Here is an 18,778-nt window from a genome sequence, read left to right as displayed (position 1 = left end):
TCTACGCGCAGAAGTTATTTCAAATTAAATTTTAAATTTGCCTCATTGTACAGCAAACCCCAACAGTTGTAGGATAATCGCTTGTATCCATGAATTGGAAAAATATTTGTTTCCAAGATGTAATTCGTCTAAAAGAGATTTTTTACTACTAAAATGTATTCAAGCCGATATCTTTTAGGTTCAATAAATACAAATTATAGAAACTGCGGTCTTCCAATTTGTATTCTCACAAAGTATGCCTTGAAAGAGACTTCGATTTGCTTTACTTTAGAAAAAAGCTGTTAATTGTTCTTCATGTACAGGTACGAAAATATGAACCGAGAGATCTGCAATATTAAAATTACTAGGAGGAATAATACTCTTTTGAGTAGTCAATACTTATGCTCTATAGATCGTCATAAGTTATTGAAACTTCATTTGATTCGTGTTGTTTTTGGTTCTTTATTCGGTGTCAGTGTAGTGTACTTTTGAGTGTGGTTTATGTTGAAGGTTGGCAGCAAATGTATTGTGGTTGACTGCCGGCACTGGCGTCGAGTGTGAAGATGCAAGCATTTATAACTTCCGATTGTTCAACTCTGAAACGAACATCGAATTATAAATGCTTACAGCAGCAATAACAATTGCTGTGGGTGGTGGTGCTTGGTGTTGTATTTCAATCCTGTTTGTTGTTGGTTTAAGTTGTGAGCCAGAGGTTGGATGCCAGAAAACATCCATGTGCCGGAGGTGAGGAATGCAAGGATCTCGAATCAGTCGCAGGCGGGACAGATCGGCTTGCCCCCTTCGACGGTGAAGTTCGGTGTGGTAATAGGATTGCTGCAGCGATTGCATCGGAAGCAGTCGTGGTGCCACTTGACGTTCATGGCGACGATGGCGCTGGTGGTGATCGGCTGATCGCACTTGGCACACTTGTCGGCGAAGAGGTTCTCGTAGTCCTGCTTGCAGTAGGCCTTGCCTCCCCGCTCAAAGAAGGGCTGGTTGGACAGCGGCTTCTTGCAGGCGCCGCCACAGCAGAAGCATTCCTCGTGCCAGTTCTCGCCCATGGCGACGATGGTGCGCTCCAGGATCGGCTTCTTGCAGCCGGCACAGGTGTGGGTATAACGCTCGATGAAGCACTGGGTGCAGACGGGCTCTCCGTCCTGGATGTTGAAGGCGGCATCGTCGATCGGCTGCTCGCAGTGGCGGCAGAGGAAGTGCTCCGGATGCCAGGTCTTGCCCAAAGCAGTGACCATCCGCTTGGTGATGGCCTGGTTGCACTTGTGGCACACAATATTCTCAGTCATCTTGGCGGCTGCTTCGATGCTTTTCCTTGCACGGAAAATATCTGTTACTGTATCTTCGGTCTCTTCTTCAACGGTGTGGGATGGTTATGGATCCCTTCAGTCTTCTGTAGTGTGTCGTTTCGAAAAGTGCCAACAAAATGATTGGGTTTACGAAAGATGAAAAGTATTTCACAGAACTACAGATCAGACTGAATATACAAAATTTTTTTTTTTAATTTTGATAATTTTTTGTTTTTACAGAGCGAAAACAAAACATATGAATTTGGTGAGACTCGAAAACTGAATGAGAAAATTCTCATGAAACGATATAGCTTCGTTTGAAATGGTATGACCTACTGGGTTTCGACAATTTTCATTTCGAATAGAGCCTACTTTGTGGATAGGTTTACTACGAATATATCCCGAAACGATACGGCTTTGTTTGAAATGGATCCAATCTGAGGAATGACTTACTGGCTTTGGCAAATTTTCATTTGTATTTTCTTAGATAGAGCCTACTTTGTGGATCAGTTTAATTCCAATTAAACAGCAGGAGTATTTCGCTTACCCTAATTTTGAAAATGATAGTAAAGTCACTGTCGATGTATGCACATATCACAAATTGCAATATATGTAGTCTTTTAAAAATTCTTTAATTAATGAAATAAAATTATTTTTAATTTTGAAATTGTAATGGAAAACACTCTAAATATGTATTAGAGCCATGTATATGCTGGGACCCCATGGCCATAATAAGTTAATAATCCTCTCAAATTTTTAAAAAGTCAGATATCTTTAAAGGGTTTTTTCTGAGAACTTGAACTAAAGTCCCAGGTCATGCTACTTGAACAATATTCTTAAAAAAATATTCAAAGGTCCTATTTGCATCGAATTACTTCAAGAACAATTGTCCCAAAACTAAGAATACATTCCTGACCAAAGAATACACGTAATACTGTTGGGAATTGTGCTTTGTGCGTGATTTGTCTTACTCTTCGATGGGATATACCCGTACTTGCTTGCCACAACGTCATACCATCCTCATCTAAATTCCCCACAATCAAATCAAATTTTGGTGGTTGCTTCAGGCTTGGTTTATTTTTTTTATAAATAATTTATGACTATTGCTTTCTTTTGAAATTCAAACTCTCGAATTAGTCACACCATCAACCATTAACAAATTGCCTCAAGATGGGAAGGAAAGCGCAAGCCCTTAAGGGTTGCAAAACCCTCTCTAGGAAGCAAATGCGAGAGATTGCAATTCCTAGAAGGCGCTGCTAAAAATGTTAGCAATTAATAAAATATTTTTCTACATTTATATGAAAAAAATTTAATTAAAGAAGAAATTCTTAGGAGTTTCCGCTTAGTCCGCAATTAACACCCCGCTACACATGCGTGGAAGTGGCATAACATTGGACCTGGTCCTAGTCCTGGCTCCTTCTATAAAGGGTGGCGGTTCCCGAAAGGGCCATCGTGTGGTATGTGCCACTTCTTTTGTTCCCCGACTCGATGGGGCAGGGCATTGTTTGTGGGGATGCAATGGAAAAGGAAATGGTGGCAGGACATGTCACAATTTGGTTTTGCGCTTTGATGCGTTGCAAGGAATTCCAAATTGCAGCGGGCGCCCCCGTTTGGGTGCCATTTGGATCCGATGGTTGCGGAGAGCTTGTTATGTAAGTTGAAAGGGAATTTGTGTCAGGATGGGGATGGCGTCGCATCGCGTCTGCAGATGTCTGCGTATGCGGAGTGCGTGTGCCTCCCCAACTCCAATTCCGGATCCAGGCTAACCTGGCCCCGGCCCATAATTATTTTTATTAAATATTACATCATGTTAATATGCGATAATTGCTTCGCACTTTTTAATTGCTCCAAATGCAAATGGTGCAACTTTTTGGCACGTTTCTGGGACAAGTTCAAAGTGCTGCTGCTACCGCTGCCACTGCTGCTGCTGCTGCCCCTTGGGGCAACATAAATATCCCTCCAACTTCAGTTGGTAATTGCCAGCGCAGTTGCATGACCCACAATCATTTATTTGGGTTGAGCTACGACTACGACGACGGCGACGCTTTTCCCCCTGCACTTGGGAGAGCTACTTGTATTTTTTCCTAAATTTAATTAGTCAAAAGATTAGATTAGGGAAGTGCTGAAATGGTTTGTGGCAGTTTATCACAGAACCCCATTGTCAGAGCAGATTTAGGGGATATACAATACTTTAATGAAATATGTGCGTGGATTGTTTGGGTTACATTTGTAACCCCATTATGGAAAGGAAATGTACATTCTGGAGTGGTTTTTTTACTGGTTTTAAGCGAGGTTTAATCAGTTTTGTATCACTCATTTCGCCTTTTAATAAAGACTTCCGTGGAGAAAGACACTTTAATAAATTTGAATAAATACAGAGCGAGGAACTACCAGAACATCCAAGAACTGGACTCCAGCTTTATTCTCAAAGGAAGACTTTAAATTAAATTGAATTAAATATCAAACAAAAAATGTTCTTATAGAAACCAGCCCCAAGGCAAGGCAGAGCAGGATCAGGAATTACATACAGAGGAGCATACACAGGAGCAGCCACAGGAGACAGGACACGGATGCGGAAGTCGTCGCAATCAATTACGGGCCGGCCGCAATCGAGGCAGCTTAATTATTCAATACGTTGGTTGGCTTAAACGGGCAGGCGAACAAAACAAGCGAAAAAAGGGATGCCGGAGGCGGGCGCATTGAACTTTGATTTGGGCCAGTCCCGAGTCTGTACTCGGGAGCAGCATTGACCATCCAGTCAGTTGGCCAAATAGGAGGCGATTGCAGATTGGGTTTAATTTAATGGAAATAAAAACAGTATATGTACAATTAGAATTAGTGTAACGACCAAATTAGCTAAGTGAACTAAATCTAGGGGGGTTGTTTTCAGTTCAATCAGGTAGGGGATCTCAGTCAATGGTGATGACCCCCAGATGCGAGGGAGTCCCTTGCTGATGCTGCAGGGGGGTCCACCATCACGGGACTCCCATCTTGCAGTGAGTCTGCTTGTAGGGGGCTTTCCGGCTCGTCTTCGCCCAGGAGCCATTCATTGTATAGAGGCTTATGTGGCTCCTTCACCTTGTTGCTGGGCTTCTTCGAGGAGATCAGGGTGCGGCGATTCAGACGCTTCAGTTTCTTCTGCGAGGTCTTTGTCTTCTTTTTGTGGGCCACCTTGAGGATGGTTTCGCGCAATTCCATGCGATAGTTTTTTAAAGTGGTCAGCTCTCGGGAGAGGTCATCATTGTTGGGAGCTCTGTTCTCCTGGTTGCCATCGCTATCCTCCTCGTCCGTTAGCCTCGTCGCCTCATAGTTTTCCCAGGGACAGCGGGGAGCCCTGGGACGATGGGTCTGCTGGAGCTTGAGCAGCTCCTCTGTGAGCAGCAGCTTGGCTGTGGCCCACTTCATCGTATGATGGTTCTTGGCCGGCAACTGCTGGCGATAGCAGAACAGTTGCAGAGGCAGATTGGTATCAAGCTTTGGCGCCTCCGGCTGCTGTTCCACAACTTGTTCTTGCTCTTTCGGCTTGATGGTCTCGGTGGGGCTGGGCGTGGGCGTGGGTGATACCTTGCGATCGATACTGTTCCCCATGTTGTTGCTGATTTGCTGGTTAATATGTTTGTGACAGCTGCAACTGATGCTCAGTCAGTTTTATATTTCAAAAGCATCCGTAAGGATTTTCTTACCTGCGTCTAGATCACTCGAGCTTTACCTGCGTTTCTTCTCTATGGTATCGCTTTCTTTCATGTCTTGTCTTGGTCGATGTTTTATGGTCAACACCTGGCACGGATTACTATCGTTGACAAAATGCAATTACATAAGCCTGTGGCGATCCATAACAACATTAAATCCTTTCTTGCAAACTTACCCAAAAATAAGGCCACCTACCTGATCCTGATTCCGTTCAGATAGTTGGGATTTTGTTTCGTGTAGCTTCTACCTGAAAGAAAAGGCACGTGCTGGTTCTGAGCAATAATGATAGAAGACGTGGGGCTTGGAACTCTTATAGACACTAAATCTTTGGCGTGTGTTTCTGCTTTTACATTGCTTAAAAAATACCCATTTGACAAAATTAAGAAAGCTGTTTGGCACTTCCATTTCAATTATATTAGATGTTCGATTTGGATATAGTATTAAGAAAAAAAGCTTATAATTTATAATGGCGATTACAAGCAGCATTTCACTTGATGAAAAAATCTGTATTTTTTTTGGAAATTTAAATATTTTAGTTAAATATGTCGTTTTTGCATTCGGATTATGTTACGATTTAAGAATCCTATGGTTTGCGAAAACCAAAACACTCACTTTTCCGATTTTCAAAAGCCGGAGCACGATTGACAATTCTGAGTATGAATATTTCAATTCTTTGCTCTTGTTCGCAGCAGATCGATTTGAGTCGAATCGCAATGAATGTTGGTAAACGTCTTCAGTGACGTTAATATTATAACGCTTTAGTGTTATTATACATAACTCCTTTTAGTGAAATTGAAATTTGAAATTACAATAAAATTGGCCAAACATCAAAATGTGAACAGTCCAACAGATTCACACGAAATTATAATTTTCTGTAAAATAACAAATTTCATCAATGTAACAATCGATGGCGACTTCCGTCGCGGCCGCATTCGATAGCTTTAATTTGTTCTTCTTCGGTTTTTGATATTTTCAGATGCAACTTTCTACAACCTGCTGGCTGAAACTATTGCCGTATAGATACTAACGCCCTAAAAGGAATGCAAATTGTCTAACAATACAGCGATCACATACACCCCATCTGAGCATCCCAAAAATATCTGCAAACATCAGGTAAATTGAAAACTAAGAACCCTAAATTTACGGATGGGTATTTTGGGAAAACCCCAAAAGAGCTATGCCTTGCCTCACATTGGTATCATGACACGACAGGATTGACAAGTGGGCAGGTCATTAGAGTGGTCCTATCTGGCTACCTGCCCAAGTCCTAGCCGACATATATAAGCCCTAGTGCGTGACCACAGCCACATCACTCGTTTATCAACTCTTATCGGCCATGGACAAAGCGCAGACCAAGCAATTGCTGATGTACCGCACGCCCAATGAGGCGCACAATCAGATCTTTATATTCAACTCTCCGATTGACTATAAGGACCAGCAGTTGATTGTGTATCAGCGTCCAGGCGTCCTGTGTGGAGAGACCAGCTTTGGCTATTGTGTCGTTTACAAGCGGGATCACTATATCCTGAACAATCCGCCCAACTTCCAGAGCCCCACCAAGAGGAGCTTCCTCAACGAGTGCATCCGTCAGCTGTATCTGATGAACGGTCTGGTTCACAAGCTGTACTGGGGTTCCTCGAGTGCCTCGCTGGCCACGCCTCGCGAGCTGTGGCACCAGGTGGACAGTTGTCTGCAGCCAGAGCGGATCACCAAGAAGATCGAGAGCCTGAAGCGGGTGAAGCGACAACTGTTCCGGGAGCCAAGATGTGGACGCAAGACCACAAAGCCCGTACGCGGCAAGGTCTGGGGCACCCAGGTTTTCAGCTTTCGTCCAATGCGCGAGAAGATCGGACGGCGACACATACGTCGTGGCTTCCTGAGGCCCGCCCGCCAGACGGTGCTCCAGCAAATGATCTGCGAGAACCTGAAGCGCGAGATGGTTTGCTCGCCGGCCGTCTGCCAGACCGTGATAAGTGCCGCTGAGGGCATCTTCAATGTGAACGCAAGCGTCATCAGCGACATCTGCTGCTACCACAACAATGCGGCCCGCCATCAGCCTGCCGTGGAGTGCCGTCTTACATCCGGACAGGTGACGCTGAGAAACAACGAGGCCTGTCGGCTCACGCAGCGAGCCAAGCGTTTGGAGGAAATGTTCATACACGAACAGGTGCGTCGCGCCGTCCAGAACCATCAGCTCATTTTGGAGGAGTCGGTTCGCTCGATTTTCTATGCGAAGGAACTGTTTCGCCTCATCGAGGATCACGAGGAGTTCGTCTACACCGACAAACAGATACTGTGTCGGCGTTGAGCAGATGGAATCGTACTACAAACAATTGGCATAGCCACGCTTCTTCCACTAGGTCTCATTTCTTTTATATAAACTTTATATATAATGCATGATTTGTTAAAAAATTGTAAAAATATTTAGGTATACATTAAAACAAACAGATTAAAGATTTCTGGACAATTTACACGGCAGTTAAATTTCTACAGATTTTACTTTCATCTTAAATGTCTAAGCAAGTTGATAAAATGTTGATCTTTTTTGTAGATCCTGTCCACATATAGTTCCTCCTAAAAGGAATGAAGGTTCGAAGGTTACGTCGTCTTCTGTTGCTCTATTAACTTGGAATGCACATCCATCAGGCTCTGTAAATATGTTTAATATGTGAAATTAGTTATAGAATTTGTGTAAAAACGTCTATTATTTTGCCCCAACTTATGATTTCCTATTACATGTAATTTCTAACTTAGATCTTTAGAGTTTTAAAAATTGTTTGCTTAAAACTCGTATTTTTTTTTTGCCTTTAAGTTTGTCTACATTTTTGTGCTTATATTAATTGTAAGATTGACTTCATAACATATCATATAAGATCATATTTAAGATATATATTATTGATGATAAGGACCATTTATTCTAACAGATTTATAACAGCCAAAAATATGTTCAGAAAACGATTTTCTATGTATATACAAATTTTATTAATTTAGTTCATTTGGTTTACATTTCTGTTAGATTTTGGAATTTTTATTTTTGCTATTGTCCAAGTTTTTGTGCATTATGCTCAACAATCTGAAAGCATTGATACTTATAGCATTCTGCATCATGAAAAGTGTTTAGAAGTACTTATTATCTTGATGTTATGAATTTATACGGAATATTGGAAGTCCAGTCTTCGATCGAAATCCTAAATTTACAATATTTGAAAACGATCATCAGTGAGGGTCAGTTTTTTCTCCGATTTTCCATCTCTTAAGCAAATTTGCGCTGCAGTCAGGTTTATATAATATTCATTAAGAAATTAATTTTTGCATCTCTTCGGCAGTTTTGAGCCTCTTGACTATATTATATTCCCAATGTCGCAGTCTCACATTTCATTTTGCTTAATCATCTAGAATTTGCGGCAAGCATTACAAAAATTGCATAAATTTAACTAAATTAAATGTAAATACAGTGTTGAATCTAAGTGGATGTCGGGGGCGATACTTTACTCATATCTCAGTTTTTGTAACCATCCTGTATGGCGGCGCCTTCGTCTATATCGCGAAGAATGCCCTGTGAAATTGTCAAATCGAATGGTGGAAGAGGAAGGCCAGATAGGCATTAACAAAGTTCTGTTTACTTAATTTAATCAGCTCGTTTACTCGTAAAACTGCAACCATTAAAGCCCTTATATGTAACCAAAAAAAATCTGTGCAAAGTTAACTAGTGCAAGCGCCTCTAAATGGGTTAACAATCCCAGCACCTTTATCGTCTTCCTCATACCAATCTAGGCGCAAGTTTCTACAGAAGATAGGGTCGAGGGCGGGCATACCTTGAAGTACTTCACAGTCTTGACACGCAGCTCCAGCGTGGCATCCTCGTCGCAGATCATCAGTGTGTTGGCATGCTGCTGGAAGGCGCTGACCGTCCACATATGGTTGACGCCCTCCTCGATGGCCTTGTACAGGGCAAAGGCTTTGTGGGCGCCCGTAATGAGAATCATCACCTCCTTAGAGTCCATCACAGTGCCAACGCCAACTGTGAGAGCCTGCTTGGGCACCTTGCTCATGTCGTTGTCGAAGAACCGGGCATTCGCTTCCAGCGTATCCTGCGCCAGGGTCTTCACACGCGTACGTGAGACCAGCGACGATCCCGGCTCATTGAAGGCGATGTGACCATCAGGACCAATGCCGCCAATAAACAGCTCCACGCCGCCGGCCTCCTTGATCTGCTCCTCGAACTTGTTGCACTCGGCCACCAGATCGGGAGCATTTCCATTCAATATATGGACATTTTGTGGTTCTATATCAATGTGCTTGAAGAAGTTGTGCCACATAAAGAAGTGATAGCTCTCCTGGTGATCTCTGGGTAGACCTGTGGATGGGATAGCGTATTTAGGTTTATTAGATTCCCTGTCAGCATCTGCGAAGACTCACCCACGTACTCATCCATATTGAAGGTCTTTACATACTGAAAGGAGACCTTTCCCTGCTTGTGGAATTCAATAAGCTCCTTGTACATTCCCAGCGGGGTAGAGCCAGTAGGCAGGCCCAGCACAAAGTATCTACAAATGAGAGATCATATCGTTAACTGTCATACTCGAATGATGTCAAATGTGAACACCCCTCTTACCTGTTGGGACCCGGCTGGAAGTCATTGATGCGCTTCATCACATACTTGGCTGCCCACATGCCAACCGATTGGCTCGTTTCCAATATAACCAATCTCATCTTTTAGCTGAAATAATTTTGAAGAGAATTTTAGGTAAAATTTCAGGTCGAAATATGTATTACTGTCTGTAAGACCATATGGAATAAAATAAAGCGACAAACAATCTGATACGGGGTTTGAAAACAATTGATAACGATCACTTATCGCATTAAAACACCAACCAACACGGTTGGTAACACTGGCCAGGATTAAGATAGAGAGAGGCGAGGGCGAGGCTGTAAAGATTGCGGGCACATTTCTCCGTTTGTTTTTGAATAGTTCAAAGAAACTGATAAGCCAGTCCGATTATTAACCCATTTATGGAGCTGGCCCCATACATACACAAAGCACTTTCATTCTCACTTTGAAACCTGGCTGCACTTGAGTTTCACGGACACTCACTCACCTCCGAATCGGTCGTTACTGCAAACAGCTGCCTATTAAATGCTTATTGCTGCTCAAATAGAGGCGTATCTATATCTGTATATATTCTGCGGGTGCTTGACAGTGTCGGGCAGGCGTCGTACTTGGAGCGGGTCTGTCTGGTGCGAGACTGGTGCCTGCCGCTTCAATTTGGCTGCCAATTTATGCATTGCGTTTGAGCGGCGATTAGCCTGTGTTTGCGGTTGCTACTCCGGCGCTCTCTGGCTTGGCTGATAAAGGGAAGTACAGGCATAATTGCAACGAAAACAAAAGAACTTGCAGCAACCTTGAGATACTTTCTGTTATCGCAGGTCATCGGTCATCGGTTTTCCTTATGTGAAACGTCAGCTCCCCCTCTCCCTCCCCCCCCCTCCTACAACAGTTTAATGACCCCAACACGGGCACCACACGAACCTTCATTTTGTTTTTTGAATTTGCTCATTTATTACATGGCAACTACTCACTTGCTACATATTGGGAGGAAAATGAGGGTATGGGCACTGGGCGAATCGGCCCGGAAACTGCAACGCAAGCAACATGAAGACCACCTTTTGCCTATATACCTTGACGTTTTTGCCTGTTGTCCACTTTTTTTATAGCCCATTCAAAATTACGACTCATTTTTTCGTTTTAGGAGAGAGCAGCAGCGTGACTCCAGAAAACTCTATGCAGTTTAATGAACTCTTTCTCTCTCTGTCAGTTTTGAGTGGCTTGTGTTTGAGTGTTTCTTCAGGGTTGTCGAATACACACATTATTTAAATCGATCATAAAAATCGCATGAAAAAAGCTCGTATTTAAATTAATATAAATACATACATTCATTAGCAATCGCGCTCATGCCCAATAACATCAAAGCGATATTTAATCTACCGATAATTCACTCAATTATACATATTTTTGAGTGACACCGCGATTACCACATCGCCCGTTCGACATAGGAATTCAAATTCCAAAAATAATTCGTCACGGCGAATGAACATACAAAAGAGATGACGAAAGAAGGGCCCAAATGAGAAAGTGGAATGCATACCCTACACATATGAGAGATAGATCATATAGTTTATAAAAGTTTAATAGCAGTTTCTTCATTTATTTTTTTGTTGAGGAATTGTTACACAGGCAAATATATAGATTCACTATACGGATCGTGTACTTAACCATAGATAGTATTTAGTACATAATATGTACTATGTCCATACCATAGTTTTAAAAGATACTTAACGCAAACTAATTTTCGATAATGCTCTAAAAAGTGCATTCGTTTTATTCAATTATATTCCATGGCAACGATTTGAAGAAAACTAGTTTAATATGAGAAAACGCTTTAAGTTATATGCTATTCAACTACAGAATAGTTTGTATTCGCCTATCTGATCTATGTAAACTTAAGTTCCCATAACAAAAGCAGCAAAAGTTAAGATATATCAACATCATTTTGCCAGGTTTAATCACAGGAATATTATACCCTTAATGGACACACCATATGTATTGTATGATTTGTACAATCTTTTTTTCATCTAATGAGTAGATTTACTGACTTTTTCCCCGACTTCAAAGCTTATACATATGAGAAATGCCTTACTCACAAGTTAATACCCATACATGTTGATCAATAAACATGGTTTTTCTTTATTTTTGTTGTTTTATCAAATAGAAATTACATACATAAACATAAATGTACTTATATTTTACGTTCCGTTCTGCACGTTTCTTCTCATCTTTTCTTTTAAAATAGTTTTTGCTGCGTCGCGGCAATGATACATTTTTAGGGGCGACCACGCCCCAGCCATAGAAAATGCAACGCATCGCTTAGCCGTACCGATTTTTCTTGTTTTAGTTGTACATTTTTGTTGGTGTTGATTTTAATTATTGTATTGTTTTTTTCCTGGTAAATGTGATTCTTGTTCTAGAATCGGCTGCAGGAAGCCAAATAGAACCGGTCTGGGCCTGGGAGAAAGCGTCGGTTGAGAGTCTGGACCGGGATCTGGGGGTATCTATATGTTTAAAAATATATATATATTGCCGGGCTTCTTGTCATTTTTCGTATGTATTATCTGTTCTATAGTATATAAAGTAATATTGTATTTTATGCGGATCGTACAAAAAATACTTAAATAAATATTTTTGTTGTCAGGAGCATCTTGTTTTTCCTCTGGTTTATGCACTTGTTGCTCGTTGTTGTTGTTTTTCTTGTTAATTTTTCCTTAAATATCTACTTGAATTGCTTATGGAGAAAGAAGAGTGCGCCCAAGTCCATCGAACATATTGTCTTCTTACCAATATCTTCAATGTTCTTCATGGCACAAATTCAAATACAAAAAGTGTGTTTTATGCATGTATGTTCTAGATGGTATACAAGAGTGATATCGATCGATCCATATATACCAAATAAAGCTTACAAAAAGTAGTTTATGAATGGCTTTAAACAAAGGGGAACACACAGAACATGAAATTAGAAACATTAAAAAAGGAAATTAAAGCGAAAGGCTAGCGAAAGAGAAACATATATAATGAAAACGGAAACGTGGATGGGATTGGGTTTGGGGTATTCTGACGAAGACGAAGGATTATCGCTCTCTTGGCTGGTGGAGCAAACAACACAAATGTTTTTTGTTTATATTATCGGCGACACGGGCCACAAAAAAAAAACTTAGCATTACTACAAATCTGTCTCTGTGTGTGTGCTGCTGCGGTGTTTTTCTGTCTGTATGATAGATAAATCCGTGTGCTTTCGCGCGAAAGATTACATAATGGCGCACTTCTCGGCGGACTGCAGGGGATCACCCTGCTGGTGGTAGAGCTGCTCGTTGCCATCGACCGCGCTGATACTGCGACGGCGACTCTGACGGGAAGAGGAAACATGGGTGGAAACGATCCGCTTGATGCGATCCAAATTGGCCACAGTCTCGCCGTCAGTATTCAGCAGAATCGTCTTGGTGTTGTCGCCGGTTATCCACTTTTGTTGCTTCATCACAATGTTGGTGGGCGGCTCGTGCGAGGCTTTGCTGTCCACCGACCATACAGTCACAAATGCATTCGCGTCGATCTTCACGGAGCGATGGAACTTGTACGTGTTCGATGGCCCACTCTCGTTTACTATGCGCTGCAGCTGCCAGCCGCCGATGGCCACCTCTTCATTGCCCTTGTTGAAGATCTTCACGAACTTGCCCTCCGGATCGATTTCCTTAATTTCAATATTACCCCTGGCACTGGCCGACACATAGTAGTCCGAGACGCTGCGATCCTCCGACTCGTCCACAAAAGTACGCTTGCGCTTCAGCGCACCAGATGGTGTGCGGCGCGAGGGCGTAGCGCGGGTGCTGCTGCGAAGCGATTGACTGAAGGACTGAACGGTGGCCGTGTTGGACGGTGTTATGTTCAGGCGATGCTCCTCGCCCATGAGTAGCTTGTCGTAGGCGGCAATTTCCAAATCCAACGAAACCTTGATGTCCATGAGGTCCTGGTACTCCTGCAGCTGCTGGGTCATCTCGTCCCGCAACCGGATGAGCTCCTTCTCGAGCATGGCCACTTCCTGGCTGTGACGCTCGCGATCGTTATCCAGCTGATGCTCCAGCTCGCGTATGCGTCCGTTCAGCATTGAATTAGTCTGCTCCAGATCGGTGATCTTGGCATTGAGCCCGTCAATGCGCACACGAGTGGTGCGCTGCTCCTCGATGGACTTGTGCGTGGAGTTGTTGGTACGAGCAGCGGTCTCCTGCAAGCGTCGGATCTTGTCCTCGTACAGGCTCTCGATGTCATCGCGATTGATGCGCATCTGTTCCTCGTACTGGGCACGCAGATCCTGCAGAGATTGCTTGAGCTTGGCATCGTACTCGGACGAAAGGCGGCCGTCGATCTCGCTATACTCCGTCTGCCGCAGGCGACGCGAGTCGTTGATCTCCTGCACATGAATCTGGTCCTTGAAGGAGAGCTCCTCGCGCAGGCTCTGGATGGTGTTCTCCAGGTCGACGCGAGTCAGGGTCTCAGACTCCAGGTTCTTGCGCGCCTCATCAAACTGCTTGCGTAGCCGCTCCAACTCCTTGAGCGCCTCCTTCAGATCATCAAAAGCCTTCTTCCGTTCGGCAGCGGCCTGGTTGTATTTGTTGCTCAGCTCATTGGCACGCGACTCGTACATGCGGGCATTGCCTGCGTATGGAATGGAGGGATGGTATTGATTAGATTCAATTTAAAGATTCTGCTGCTGCTACTGCAGCTGCGGTTGCTGGAAACTCACCCTCGGCCGTGCTGCAGTCCTTGTTCAACTTGTTCAAATTGGCCTTGAGCTCTTCGTTCTCCTCCCATATCCGCTTGAGATCGATCTCAGCGCGGGCCTTGTCCCGTGCCGTCTCATCTAGCATACGGCGCGTCTCGACCAGCTCGCCCTCGTAGATGTTCTTGAGGTTCGTCGTCTCCCGGGTGGTGGTGTCGCGGCTGGTCTGCACCTCGATGGTGAGGCGAGTGTTCTCCGTCTCCAAGTTGCGCACGCGATCAATGTAGGTGGCCAGGCGGTCGTTCAGATTCTGCAGCTCCACCTTCTCAGCCACGCGGGAGTGCCGTGTGGGACTGAGCGGGCTCGAGGCCTGCTGCTGCTGCTGCTGCTGAGGCACGGGTCCCACATTGGGCGGCAGTGGGGTGGATGTGCTGCCGGGCTGCGGCGTGGCGGCGCTAGCACGTCGGGTTTTGCTCGACATTTTTGCGCTGTTAAAATGGAAAACAAGAAACACGTGAGTTCGTCTGGGACCGGATCACGACCTCAATATGCTGTTAGCGTATGCTTTCAGCTGTTTTATTTTCTATTTGTTGAACTTTTCCGCGGAACGAACGACAAAAGCAGTAAAGAGAGCACTGATAAAATTCCAAACAGAACACAGAAATCTCGAAATAACAAACAACTCAAAAGAGGCAGAGAGGGAACTAGTTTTCTCACACTCTCTCCCGCTCTCTCCGACACTCATGTTTTCACTCAGTCGACTGTACTAAAGCGGACGAAAAAAAATGGAGCGAGTGGTTTTGTCGGCGTTTGTTTATGGGCGTGGGGGTGCGGCTGCCAAACATGAATTTAACCCATTGCACTTATTCTCTCTTTATTTAAGCCCGCTGTACGCCTCGTAACGCATTCAAAGGTTTTCCGCAATATGGCGATTTTCATTCAATATTTGCGGCATTTTGCTGCAGATGCAAGCGGGGGGCATTTCGATTTTGAGTGAAAATGCCGTGCACTTTTCACAGCCCGATCTGTCTGATTTACGTTGTACTTCGACCAAATTTATATGTTGCAGGGTTGTGGAAGTAAAGTAGCTGACTTACGTGTGGATTAGTATAGAACAAAATATGCACAAATTGGAAAATTAAATTATTTCGCTGCAGGAAAAACGCGGCCCCTGAACTTGAAATTGGTCGATTGATAGAAAAACTATCGTTGTGGCTACCGATGACCGCATTTCCAGAGGGTATTTTTCGAAAGACACCGATAGTACCAGCTCTGTTACCGATCATGTTCTTGTACATTTTGTAGACATTTTTTACTTGAACCTTGTTTTAGACACAATCTAATAACAAGAAGACCCTTAAATACGCATATCTTGTAAAAAATTTATTCACTAATCGGATGAAATAATGTGGGAATGGCAAAATGTTCTATATAGCTAGTAATATTCGACGGAATATCAAAAACGAGGAATATGTAAAATAGAACTTGAATTCGTCAGTATATTTACGGTATATTTTTTAAATGATATGGTATATTTTGGTATATTTCTAAGGGTCGGACGGTATATTTTATTGATAAATCCGCGGTCACACTCATCTCTGCGTCACGTTAAAGGTTTTTTATTGTTGTCAGAAAATTACTTTAAAACTAAACTTCAGAGCGAGTATTTGTGTGAAAAAGGTGAGTCGAGATTGCAATCTGTTTACTGCACAAGGGAAGTGTGCAAAGTTGAGGTATTTCGCGATATTTTGCAACAGAATTGACATGATTGGCGGAAAAACAAGATGGCGGATGGTACGCCGGCACCGGTCCCGCAAAAAGCGGCATTTTTTCGTACAGAAAAAACACATGTAACTTACACGAATCTTTTCGCTTGATTTTTCCGCAGCATTTGCAACCAATCTGTATTAAGCGACGTAAAACAAAGCTCAAACTAAAACAAAAATGGCCGATAATGACGATCTTCTCGACTACGAGGATGAGGAGCAGACTGAGACCACTGCGGTCGAGAACCAGGTGGCCCCAAAGAAAGATGTCAAGGGCACTTACGTCTCCATACACAGTTCTGGCTTCCGTGATTTTCTGCTGAAACCAGAAATTTTGCGCGCCATTGTTGACTGTGGTTTTGAGCATCCATCCGAAGGTAAGTACTCCTTGCCTTTTGCCCGGTACAGTTTTTCACAATATGCACACGCAATTGCAGTTCAGCACGAGTGCATTCCGCAGGCTGTACTCGGCATGGATATTCTCTGTCAGGCCAAGTCAGGTATGGGCAAGACGGCTGTCTTCGTGCTCGCCACGCTGCAGCAGCTCGAGCCCGCCGACAACAACACCTGTCATGTGTTGGTCATGTGTCACACACGCGAGCTGGCATTCCAGATTAGCAAGGAGTATGAGCGTTTCTCCAAGTATATGCCCACAGTCAAGGTATGTTTGCTTTGATGACCATTTAAAGGGGCACATCTTTTGAATGTTCTTATTTTGGTGACGCTAGGTGGCTGTCTTCTTTGGCGGTTTGGCCATACAAAAGGACGAGGAGACCCTCAAGAGCGGCACTCCTCATATCGTGGTTGGCACACCCGGTCGCATTCTGGCCCTGATACGGAACAAGAAACTGAATCTGAAGCATTTGAAGCATTTTGTACTCGACGAGTGCGACAAGATGCTGGAGCAGCTAGGTAAGTTTTCTACAAGTTCCCGATCCCTGATCTTCAATTTTTGCTGACTATTTTTTCCCTCCCCCCAGATATGCGCAGGGATGTGCAGGAAATTTTCCGTAGCTCACCCCACGGAAAGCAAGTGATGATGTTCTCTGCCACATTGAGCAAGGACATACGTCCCGTGTGCAAAAAGTTTATGCAAGATGTAAATATCAACGTGTTCATAACCCAACTGCTCGTACTTCTCCTCGCATCCACTGCTATCACGACAATTAGTTATTATTTTTGTAAACTCTATTCAGTATCGATACGTATCCGGTACACCCTCCTCCACAATTGCTACATAAGCCACCACACCATATTTGTAAATGGTTAAACGCGTAAACTCCCCCAACGTAAACGGCTCGCTTGAGCATAACTAAAACCCAAAGAAATGTTAGCCGAATGACTGCCAGAAACCATTTTCTAAATGGTTAAACGCGTTGAATGCAAACGTAAACGAAATATAACAAATACCACATATGCAACCTTCTGCAATCCGCGACACACATCATACACCCAATCGCAATGATTTAACGACCAACGAAACGGAAAACCGAAAACCAATATAACAAGAACAGAAAAAAGCAAATGAGAGCAACAGCCGTGGACTGGTTAAGATGAGAGACTATGCGAATGCCGCTCAACTGCAAGCTGCACACTTCACTTCACGCCGCAGAGTGATTGATTGATTGATTGAATATCTATCTATGTCTTCGGGAGCAGTCCCGGCATGGTCCAGAGTACTACTAGTTGATGAGATATGGTGGTAGCGTGGCCGTATGTAGAAATTTCTAAACATATTTGTTGTATGTTTTGAGGCGAGCCTAGTTTTAGTTGTATTTCTTTTCATATCCCCTAATCGTTTCCCTTTCAAAATGTGCTGCGCCACAATCTATTTCCGATATCTAGCCCATGGAGGTGTACGTCGACGATGAGGCCAAGCTGACGCTGCATGGCCTGCAGCAGCACTACGTTAATCTCAAGGAGAACGAGAAGAACAAGAAGCTGTTCGAGCTGCTCGATGTGCTCGAGTTCAACCAGGTAAAACGCAACGAATCGCCCCTCCTTTTGATTCATATTTCCCCCCGATGCTCACACTTCTTGAGGTTATTCACACACCCATTCCGTAAAGGTGGTTATTTTTGTCAAGTCGGTCCAACGTTGTGTGGCCCTGGCGGTGCTGCTGACCGAGCAGAATTTCCCAGCCATTGGAATCCATCGGGGCATGACACAGGAGGAACGGTTGAATCGGTATCAGCAATTCAAGGATTTCCAAAAGCGCATTTTGGTGGCCACCAATCTGTTTGGCCGCGGCATGGACATTGAGCGTGTGAACATTGTGTTCAACTATGATATGCCCGAGGACTCCGACACCTATCTGCATCGTGTTGCCCGTGCGGGTCGTTTCGGTACCAAGGGTCTGGCCATTACCTTCGTCTCGGACGATAACGATGCCAAGATACTTAACGAAGTACAAGATCGTTTCGATGTCAACATTAGTGAGCTGCCGGAGGAGATTGACCTGTCCACATACAGTAAGACCCAGCATTATCCTTATTTATTGAAATCCAATGACTATCCTTTTCCTTTCCAGTTGAGGGACGCTAGAACATTTTAAAGTGCATGGGGATACCACGGATACCCAAAATACAAAAAAATGCACATTGAATAGATACAAATAACCCTAAAACCCCATCTTTTATAAAACTCTACTTTATAACTAAATAAAAAAAACCTTTCAGACTTTGTTTTGACGTACACTAATCGATGTGTGTTCCAC

The 18,778-nt window shown here is 43.6% G+C and overlaps 7 protein-coding genes across 10 annotated transcripts; 3 read left to right on the top strand and 4 right to left on the bottom strand.

Moving 5' to 3' along the window:
* Positions 1-421: 421 nt before the first annotated feature.
* LOC108161883 (transforming growth factor beta-1-induced transcript 1 protein-like) lies at positions 422-1,580 on the bottom strand. Its single transcript, XM_033394138.1, has one exon. It carries the CDS (start codon positions 1,278-1,280, stop codon positions 747-749), a length of 534 nt encoding a protein of 177 aa, XP_033250029.1. The 5' UTR covers positions 1,281-1,580; the 3' UTR covers positions 422-746.
* A 996-nt stretch (positions 1,581-2,576) lies between these two features.
* On the top strand, positions 2,577-4,002 carry LOC108161885. The gene is made up of 2 exons (XM_017296279.2): positions 2,577-2,932; positions 3,764-4,002. Exons 1-2 carry the CDS (start codon positions 2,769-2,771, stop codon positions 3,981-3,983), a joined length of 384 nt encoding a protein of 127 aa, XP_017151768.2. The 5' UTR covers positions 2,577-2,768; the 3' UTR covers positions 3,984-4,002.
* A 59-nt stretch (positions 4,003-4,061) lies between these two features.
* Positions 4,062-5,024, bottom strand: LOC108161882. The gene is made up of 2 exons (XM_033392961.1): positions 4,990-5,024; positions 4,062-4,905 (listed from the first exon to the last, which is right to left on the bottom strand). The coding sequence occupies exons 1-2, from the start codon at positions 5,022-5,024 to the stop codon at positions 4,194-4,196; spliced, it is 747 nt and encodes a 248-aa protein (XP_033248852.1). The 3' UTR covers positions 4,062-4,193.
* A 1,231-nt stretch (positions 5,025-6,255) lies between these two features.
* On the top strand, positions 6,256-7,441 carry LOC108161880. Its single transcript, XM_017296274.2, has one exon. The coding sequence runs from the start codon at positions 6,307-6,309 to the stop codon at positions 7,276-7,278; it is 972 nt and encodes a 323-aa protein (XP_017151763.1). The 5' UTR covers positions 6,256-6,306; the 3' UTR covers positions 7,279-7,441.
* On the bottom strand, positions 7,337-10,287 carry LOC108161881 (glucosamine-6-phosphate isomerase). 4 transcript variants are annotated; one of them, XM_017296275.2, is made up of 6 exons: positions 10,070-10,287; positions 9,586-9,690; positions 9,390-9,517; positions 8,786-9,327; positions 8,463-8,526; positions 7,337-7,619 (listed from the first exon to the last, which is right to left on the bottom strand). In XM_017296275.2, the coding sequence occupies exons 2-5, from the start codon at positions 9,681-9,683 to the stop codon at positions 8,470-8,472; spliced, it is 825 nt and encodes a 274-aa protein (XP_017151764.1). In that variant the 5' UTR covers positions 9,684-9,690; positions 10,070-10,287; the 3' UTR covers positions 7,337-7,619; positions 8,463-8,469. The 4 variants fall into 4 exon arrangements, with proteins under 4 accessions (XP_017151764.1, XP_017151765.1, XP_033250027.1 ...); XM_033394136.1 differs by lacking the exon at positions 7,337-7,619 and adding an exon at positions 7,913-8,362; XM_017296276.2 differs by lacking the exon at positions 8,463-8,526 and having other exon boundaries at positions 10,070-10,279.
* A 1,381-nt stretch (positions 10,288-11,668) lies between these two features.
* On the bottom strand, positions 11,669-15,497 carry LOC108161879 (lamin Dm0). Its single transcript, XM_017296273.2, has 3 exons — positions 15,394-15,497; positions 14,321-14,784; positions 11,669-14,232 (listed from the first exon to the last, which is right to left on the bottom strand). The coding sequence occupies exons 2-3, from the start codon at positions 14,775-14,777 to the stop codon at positions 12,830-12,832; spliced, it is 1,860 nt and encodes a 619-aa protein (XP_017151762.2). The 5' UTR covers positions 14,778-14,784; positions 15,394-15,497; the 3' UTR covers positions 11,669-12,829.
* Positions 15,498-15,863: 366 nt separating this feature from the next.
* On the top strand, positions 15,864-18,762 carry LOC108161830 (ATP-dependent RNA helicase WM6). The gene is made up of 8 exons (XM_017296189.2): positions 15,864-15,976; positions 16,185-16,439; positions 16,500-16,723; positions 16,791-16,974; positions 17,043-17,161; positions 17,908-18,039; positions 18,131-18,533; positions 18,593-18,762. The coding sequence occupies exons 2-8, from the start codon at positions 16,241-16,243 to the stop codon at positions 18,604-18,606; spliced, it is 1,275 nt and encodes a 424-aa protein (XP_017151678.1). The 5' UTR covers positions 15,864-15,976; positions 16,185-16,240; the 3' UTR covers positions 18,607-18,762.
* Positions 18,763-18,778: the final 16 nt, after the last annotated feature.

The sequence above is a fragment of the Drosophila miranda genome, chromosome 4 (assembly GCF_003369915.1).
Source record: "Drosophila miranda strain MSH22 chromosome 4, D.miranda_PacBio2.1, whole genome shotgun sequence".
Classification (NCBI taxonomy): Eukaryota; Metazoa; Arthropoda; class Insecta; order Diptera; family Drosophilidae; genus Drosophila; species Drosophila miranda.
This window is presented reverse-complemented; position numbering and strand designations above follow the sequence as displayed.

Bases quoted from the DNA above. Each gene is read 5' to 3' on its own strand.
- LOC108161881 (XM_017296275.2), bottom strand. From the start codon at position 9,683: ATGAGATTGGTTATATTGGAAACGAGCCAATCGGTTGGCATGTGGGCA. The intron at 9,518-9,585 runs GTAAGAGGGGTG...TCTCATTTGTAG, and splicing joins TTCCAGCCGGGTCCCAACAG to ATACTTTGTGCTGGGCCTGC. The intron at 9,328-9,389 runs GTGAGTCTTCGC...TCCCATCCACAG, and splicing joins CAATATGGATGAGTACGTGG to GTCTACCCAGAGATCACCAG.
- LOC108161883 (XM_033394138.1), bottom strand. From the start codon at position 1,280: ATGACTGAGAATATTGTGTGCCACAAGTGCAACCAGGCCATCACCAAG.
- LOC108161880 (XM_017296274.2), top strand. From the start codon at position 6,307: ATGGACAAAGCGCAGACCAAGCAATTGCTGATGTACCGCACGCCCAAT.
- LOC108161830 (XM_017296189.2), top strand. From the start codon at position 16,241: ATGGCCGATAATGACGATCTTCTCGACTACGAGGATGAGGAGCAGACT. The intron at 16,440-16,499 runs GTAAGTACTCCT...ACGCAATTGCAG, and splicing joins TTTTGAGCATCCATCCGAAG to TTCAGCACGAGTGCATTCCG. The intron at 16,975-17,042 runs GTAAGTTTTCTA...CCCTCCCCCCAG, and splicing joins CAAGATGCTGGAGCAGCTAG to ATATGCGCAGGGATGTGCAG.
- LOC108161885 (XM_017296279.2), top strand. From the start codon at position 2,769: ATGGGGCAGGGCATTGTTTGTGGGGATGCAATGGAAAAGGAAATGGTG. The intron at 2,933-3,763 runs GTAAGTTGAAAG...ATGTTCTTATAG, and splicing joins GGTTGCGGAGAGCTTGTTAT to AAACCAGCCCCAAGGCAAGG.
- LOC108161879 (XM_017296273.2), bottom strand. From the start codon at position 14,777: ATGTCGAGCAAAACCCGACGTGCTAGCGCCGCCACGCCGCAGCCCGGC. The intron at 14,233-14,320 runs GTGAGTTTCCAG...TTCCATACGCAG, and splicing joins GGACTGCAGCACGGCCGAGG to GCAATGCCCGCATGTACGAG.
- LOC108161882 (XM_033392961.1), bottom strand. From the start codon at position 5,024: ATGAAAGAAAGCGATACCATAGAGAAGAAACGCAG. The intron at 4,906-4,989 runs GTAAAGCTCGAG...CATCAGTTGCAG, and splicing joins ACCATAGAGAAGAAACGCAG to CTGTCACAAACATATTAACC.